Raw genomic sequence first — 7,408 nt, 5'->3', positions numbered from 1 at the left:
TTGTAATGTCAAGATAACGAGAAAAAATTAAGTCGTTATAATGAGAAAATAACTTTTGTTATGTCGAGATAAAGAGAAAATTAAGTCGTTATATCAAGAAAACAACTTTTGTTATGTAGAGATAACGAGAAAATTAATTTGTTATAACAAGAAAACAAGAAGGGAAAAAATGATAATGCATGGCCGCTTAAAACTTCTTTAGTGTGTATACCCAACTAAACTAAACCCAACTTGTTAATTTTTATAAACTGTATAATGAGTGAAATTTATTTTATTTTCATGGTTTTTGTGTGAACGCAGTGTTTTTGTCAGTTTATTTACAAGTGCAAAAATAAATTACATTAAAATAAAAATGAGATTTAATTGAATTCAGCCTAGAAGTGTTTATTTTGCCCAGAAACAGTATAAATCACGTCTAAATGACACCTCATAAATGATGTTGAAAATACGTCCAGAAATGACCACATCTCAACTCAATTTTAACCTTTTAGAAAAACGTCCTGTGGACGTTGATATTGGACATCCAAAAGACGTTGACAAAATAAGTGATAAAACATTCTGGCTCTTCATGGGAAGTCATTTCAATGTCCGTTGGACCTACTTTAGCTCAGTGGGACTTTAGCTCAATGAGCAACATCTGTATGCATTTTAAAATAGAAAAGTGCAGCTCAGCACCACCTTTATAGGGGGATTTCCCTCCCCTGTTTTGTGTGTACCATTGCCCTTTGTGATTGCAAATAAGGCTTCAGTATTTAACCCTTGTGGATTCTTCAAATTCACCACCCTTTCATTATGTTCGGGATTAATACTTATTTTCTTATTTTATGATACTTATTTTCAATATAAAAGTAATTGTGGCTGCCTGGCTGGATTTTTTTTTTTTTTTTTTTTTTTTGGCATTTGGGCATGTCAAAGATTAGTAACAACAATGGCTTTGATGCATTTTTAGTTTTTCTGCAGCATTAGATTAAAAAAAATTATCCTTCATTTATTGTTCGTTGCTGTTTTTGCCCCATTGACTTCCATTATAATGTAATTTTTGATTCCAAAGCCATGATACCATAAAATCATGCATTCTTGATGGTTGGTGGTTTTCCCTGTTGGAAAGAGGTAAAATTTGATATTTTTACAGTTGGTCACTAGGTGGGACCTTTAAGCCTTTAGATTAAACCCTTTAAAAAGCTTAGTTTCTGGCTTGTATATGGAGTCATATGGAGTATAACAGCAAATTATAGTGTTTGTGTGTGAGAGAGATTCTTGATTGTTTGTATTTTTCCATGTTGGGAAGAAGTAAAATTTGTTATTTTACAAATGTGTTATTTTACAAAAAAGCTTAGTTTCTGACTTGTATATGGAGCTTTATGGAGTATGACTTGGGCACGTATCCAGACCAGGGTCTCAGAAACATGTGAGAGTAGGCTGGCCCATACACATAGCACTCTTCACTTACCGAAAATGCTTGGAGGTCCCCGACCCTCTTGATGGAAGTGAGCGCCAACAGGAGCACTATCTTGAGAGACAGAAACTTTAGCTCGACTGAGTCAATCAGCTCAAGGGGACCCCTCTGAAGTCCAGCCAAAACAATATAGAGGTCCCAGGAGGGTATCAGAGGTGTCCGAGGAGGATATGACCTTCTGGCACCCCTCAGGAACCTAACAATCATGTCATTCCTCCCCAGGGACTGGTTGTCCACTGAATCGTGTTGGGCTAAAATGGCAGCCACATACAATTTCAAGGTGGAGGGTGACAGCCTACACTCCAACCTTTCTTGCAGGAAAGAAAGCACCACTCTGACCGAGAATCTCCGGGGATCTTCTCGGTTAGAAGAACACCAATTAGTGAACAGACTCCCCTTCGAAGCATAAGCCTACCTCGTAGAAGGGGCTCTAGTCTGAGTGATAGTTTCTACCACTGCCGGTGGCAGATAACTTAGGTCTGCCACATCCAGTCCACACGTGGAGGTTAAAAAGATCTAGACGTGGGTGCCCTATGGTGCCCAGCCCCTGAGAGAGTAGGTTCCTCCTCAGGGGCGTACACAAGGGAGGGGCTGTCTCAAGGAGCATGAGTTCCGAAAACCAGATCCAGGTGGGCCAGTAAGGCGCAACCAAACAGGACCCGTTCCTCGTCCTCCCTGACCTTGCACAGTGTCAGGGAGGACACTGTGCAAGTCGACGGAAGACAACGCTCATGGTCATTGTCAGAGGACAGGAAACAACCGCATCCAGAAGGACACAGACAAAACGGCATATTTAAAAAGACGTGAATCGTCCGTGATTTGCTCTTTAAGGAAATCTGCTCTTTTAGTTGAAGCACCCAGGGGAATCGCTGAATTTGCGCCGTACCGCCAACCAGAACAGCTTCCCGACACACAGCAGATGAATGGCTTTGTGGAGTATAACAGCTTTTCACACAACCACATGGCTCCGAAGCAAAAATCATAATGAGCGGATGCACTTGTTGCCAATTTATACCCGTAGCCATGGGGATTGCCTCAGGTATGTTAAATCCACTAGCCAATTTTCATTGCCGTTTTCTCTTAAACGATGAAAGAGATGATTGGCCTTGCAAGTGAGATCCCATATGTCGTTTGACATAACACGTAGTGTCCGACAGATAGGGAACAAAGGTTCTATTTATGTTAAGAAAGGTTTCCTGGCTAACCTAAAACAAACCTTAATTAACATTCTGGGAACATTAGAATACCATTCTACAACATTTTATTTCCGACCAAAAATCTTTAGCTTGGTAACCTGTATAACCAAAATGTTTTATGGGTCAACACAAAGACTGCTGCTGTGGTTAAACCAAGTAATACAAAGTTAAACAACTGGTGGTTTCGCAAAAAATATATATATAACTTTTAAAATGGTATAGTAACCAACCACCTACAATTTTTAATGACCCCTTGAGATGGACTGATCCTTTTATAATAACTCTGATATTAATAATTTTGCAGTTTCAGTTGAATGGCCTTTTTTGGTGGTTCGAAGACTTTTGTGGAATTCAAACAATTGCAGTAAAAAAAGATATGCTTTGGACGCCAGACATTCTTATCAAAGAAAGGTATAAAATCACTTCTGCATTATTATTATTATTAATTATTATTAATTAAGTACTGAGAGGATGGAAAATGACTAGTAAAAGAACGGGGAGTAGTATAAGGACATAAAAGCCACATTGGCTTTGTTTATGCTGTACATATATCTGATAAATCATATATCTTTAAACCTGCTGGGTGTCATGGCTCTATTCTACAGAATGTTAAAAAGTAACACTAAAGCAGTGTTGCAGTAATTAGATAATTAAGTGCTTAATCAAGTGACAAAGCACTGATGATGAACAATGATGTTAAAATGTAGGATCAGTGAAGGAAGAGAAACAAAAAGAACAGAATAAAGTCTTTCTTATTGTCACTTTTATTAACCAATGTTGCATTTTTTGTTTGTTTAGCATCAAGACAGAGTTTGGAACAAAGCAGTCTCCATATGTGCAGTTAAGCTTTTGGGGAATATCAGTTTCAGTTGACATTTTAGCACTGACCACTGCTTGTAAGATGGACCTGTACAGATTTCCCTTTGACACCCAAATCTGCAACATAACACTTCACTCTGCAGTGTATACAAGTAAATATATAATCCAGAAAAAAAAAAAAAAGTTTAATAAAAAAACTGATTGAATTTATAATGATTATGATTATTTATATTTTCTAGAGGAGGAGCTTACCATTAATCCATTCTCTAATAACAAAAGCCTTTCCCAAGAGTCAAAGGAGTTATTTCAGGCCCAGGGAGAGTGGGAACTCCTCAGTATAGATATTTCTGATTATACATCCAACTTTCTATGGAATTCACAGGATCTGCTGATATATCAGGTACAGAGCATAGGGTATGGTTTGTATTAAATGTACAAATATACAAGTTGCCATTCTTTTACCACAGAGTATGTGCAAAGATTGTGACAAAATGAATATATTAAAATTGTATTTAAACCTTTAAAAGGTGAGGGCAAAAAAAATGGCATAACAAATGTGCCTTACAGAGACAAGTCAAGAGCCCAACTAAATAACTGATCACCACTGATTACCATAAAACAATGATCATCATAGTGATGACAATAATAAGACCTTCTGTAGATAAAGTTTATGGTTTATAAGTGAAGATGCTAATGCTGTTTGTTGAGTTGTTTAATCAACAGTTTTCAAGATTGGGTTTATATTGTTTCAGTGTTTCAGTGATTCAATGTAAAATAAGTTATTTAATTAAAGTTGAAAAAAATATTGATTGATCCATCTCGATACATTTTTTCAGCATTGAAATAAAATTATTTTAGGGTGAAAAACTAGTGTAAAATCAATATCAAATTTTAACATCGATACAGTGTTGATTCAGTGATGGTCTGCTCTCTGGTTTGAGGCTGAGTGAAAGGTACTGTATATGAGTAGACTCTGTAACTCTGTTAAAATTGAGGGGTCAAGGTTCCATTCATATTACATTTATACATCCACTTGACAAAGTGAAACGCACTTCAAAATGATAGCAGGGACTCTTGTGAGGGGAAGTGCTTAAAGTGCCCCATTATGCCATTTTTAAGGTTGCTAGTTTTGTTTTATTAATCTTTTAAAAAAGTTTTGCATGCATGCAGGGTAAAAAAAAAAAACATGTTATTTTTTACAAAAAAATAAAATAAAACATAATTTTACCTAATTTCTAAATTATTAATAAATGACTTGTGCGAAGACATTCAAAGAATAAGTCTCTTTGAAACAACAACAACAACAAAAAATCAGTTTCTTATAAAATTTCATTAATGGTAGCCTAGACATTTTCATGAAATTACAAACCAATTGCATATTCATTGTTAATTTGACAGAATCATGCATTATGACAAATACATATATAGATAAATATTTTTCAGTTTTGGCACATATTTTGCACACACTGTGGTTATGAAATGGATAGTTTGGCTCTGAATGTGTTATAATTGGTTGTTTTTTAATAAATTCCATTCATATGATTTATTTTAACACTCTACACACAAACCTCTTTACAATGTCTCACTCTCAATAGTTAGGTTTCATCGCTGTATTGTTTAGACTTTTCTTTTTGTACATGGCAGATCACCATCAAGAGGAGACCTCTACTGTATGTCATGAACATTATCCTACCGGTGTTTGTATTCCTTGTGCTGGATGTGATGTCCTTCTTCATAGACGCAAGTGGAACAGAAAAGTTGAGCTTTAAAGTAACTTTACTGCTGTCTGTTTCTGTGTTGCTGCTGATACTCAATGACACGCTGCCCTCTACATCTGACAAACTCCCACTGATTGGTAAGTCTAGCATGACTTGATAACTGAGGCTTAGTTGCTTTAAAAGTTGAGGCATAGTTGCTCCAAATTTTGGCAATCATGCATTGAATCTAGAGTACAGAGAATATATTCATTTCAAAGAGAGAGAGATTTATATAGCTAGTGAGAGAGATTTTATATTAGCTGAAGGACTTAATGAATAACAATAAGTTGAAAATAAATACTGTATGCATGTGAAAACTGTTGACTTTTAACGTGCTTAAGTAACACTGTGTTGCTTAGTTGAACCTGTGGTCATACATATGCTACAAAATATTAATTTAAATATTTATTTAAAACAGAAACATATAAGAAAAATGTACCAATTTCTCAACTTTTTTCAAGTATTAAACTGAGCATTTTATCTTCCCCAATTCTGAATACAGTCATGTCATTTAGCTTGAAATAACAGAATTGTAAATAATAATAATAAATAAATCCAAACAGGTCTGCAAAACACTCCCCACAACTTCCATTGTCCACAGTGATGCCTCAAACTGAAGCCATTGCTCAGTTTTGCTTTGTATGGCTGGTCAGAATGCTCAAACAAACGGGCCCTTGTTTCAACTACTACTAGAATACTACTTTTACAAATGTGTTTACAACTCTATAGAAAACCTGAATTATGTATTATGAATTATGTATATCTCAACACAATACAATCATATTAACTTTACATGATTATCTCTGTCCAGTTTTAATGCTTTAGGTTAACAGACCATCACTGAATCAACACTGAAACTTGACATTGATTTTTCATCAGGTTTGCACCATGAAATGTTATTTTGGTGAAAGAAAATAAATCAAACAAGATATAAAAGTTATATCTTTGACATTTGACGTGAAATATCTTTGATATTTGACATAAAACCAAACTTTTTTTATTTTCTATTTTAATTAAATCACATTAAATCAACATTGAAACAATTAACAAAGCAATCTTTATTTATGTACAGCAGGACCCTATGTATACCAATAAATCATGTCCATGTGACATCATTACCTTTCCATTTTGACTTCTTTCAATCAGAAACCATGTGGAGCTGAAGGTTTTGAAACATAAAGTAACTTTTTCCAAAACTGTTTATTAAACAACTCCACAAACAGCTTTAACATCTTCACTTATCATAAACCTGTTTTCAAAGGGATTTACTGCAGTGCGATTTTCAGTCTCATTGGCATCAGCATTCTGGAGACCATCCTTGTGAATCTTTTGAAGGCTAAAGGAGCAGAGAAGAGATCAGTGGAAACAACAGCTGCTATTACTTGTCAATATAGTAAGTGTCTGATTACAAGGAACATTTTCCTGTATCACAATCAAATATAGTGTTTATCCAGAGCAACGTTTTGTAATTTCTCTCATAGATGTAGAAGACCTGCAGAGCCCTCCAGACTCAGTTAGAGATCAGGATGGGATGCAGAGATCAATGTGTTGGACCAGAGTGGCAAGAATCATAGATGTGACATTCTTGGTTCTTTACATAATCACCGTTATTGTGTTTCTGTCTGTTCTCAAGAGGACTTGGTTTCCATAGTGATGTCTTATACATGAGATGGCACACAATGAAAACATTATTTATTATTAATAAAAAACTATTATTTAGACATTATAATCACTGCAAAAAAAATAAAATAAAATAAATAACTAAAACTATATTTGTACTATATTTGTAACAGTAGCAATAACAGTAGTTTTACCACTTATTGTACAGATTTTCTTGTATTTCTGAAATATTGAAAATATTAATAATACTTACTGTGTGGTTAGGGTTAGAATTAGGGTTTGGCTTGGGGTTACTTGCATGTAATTTAGCATAATTTAATTATATTATAATAGTAAGTACATGTAACAAAGACACCTTGAAATAAATTGTTACAAAATATCATGGTCTACTGTTCTGACATGTCCTAAATATATTTCAACAGTAAACATGTTGAGAGTTTGTTAACTCAACACTTAATCTGCAACTCTGAGTTTTTATCTCGCTTCGTGCTACAGGCCACAAGTGAGACCCAAAAATGATGACACATGCTCAGAGGGTTACATGCTTCCAGGCATTCATT

The 7,408-nt window shown here is 35.0% G+C and overlaps 1 protein-coding gene across 1 annotated transcript; it reads left to right on the top strand.

Annotated features, from left to right (window-relative positions):
• The first annotated feature begins 2,977 nt into the window (after positions 1–2,977).
• LOC113047571 (5-hydroxytryptamine receptor 3A-like) lies at positions 2,978–6,955 on the top strand. The gene is made up of 5 exons (XM_026208950.1): positions 2,978–3,063; positions 3,451–3,623; positions 3,711–3,871; positions 5,116–5,326; positions 6,490–6,955. Exons 1-5 carry the CDS (start codon positions 3,029–3,031, stop codon positions 6,669–6,671), a joined length of 762 nt encoding a protein of 253 aa, XP_026064735.1. The 5' UTR covers positions 2,978–3,028; the 3' UTR covers positions 6,672–6,955.
• Positions 6,956–7,408: the final 453 nt, after the last annotated feature.

The sequence above is a fragment of the Carassius auratus genome, chromosome 28 (assembly GCF_003368295.1).
Source record: "Carassius auratus strain Wakin chromosome 28, ASM336829v1, whole genome shotgun sequence".
Classification (NCBI taxonomy): domain Eukaryota; kingdom Metazoa; phylum Chordata; class Actinopteri; order Cypriniformes; family Cyprinidae; genus Carassius; species Carassius auratus.
The sequence above is the reverse complement of the archived record's forward strand: the minus strand, read 5'-3'. Positions and strand labels throughout refer to the sequence as shown.

Excerpts from the sequence above, each read along its gene's own strand:
- LOC113047571 (XM_026208950.1), top strand. The coding sequence starts at position 3,029 with ATGCTTTGGACGCCAGACATTCTTATCAAAGAAAG. Across the intron at positions 3,624-3,710 it reads TCACTCTGCAGTGTATACAA|AGGAGGAGCTTACCATTAAT; the intron begins GTAAATATATAA and ends TATATTTTCTAG. Across the intron at positions 5,327-6,489 it reads TGACAAACTCCCACTGATTG|GGATTTACTGCAGTGCGATT; the intron begins GTAAGTCTAGCA and ends CTGTTTTCAAAG.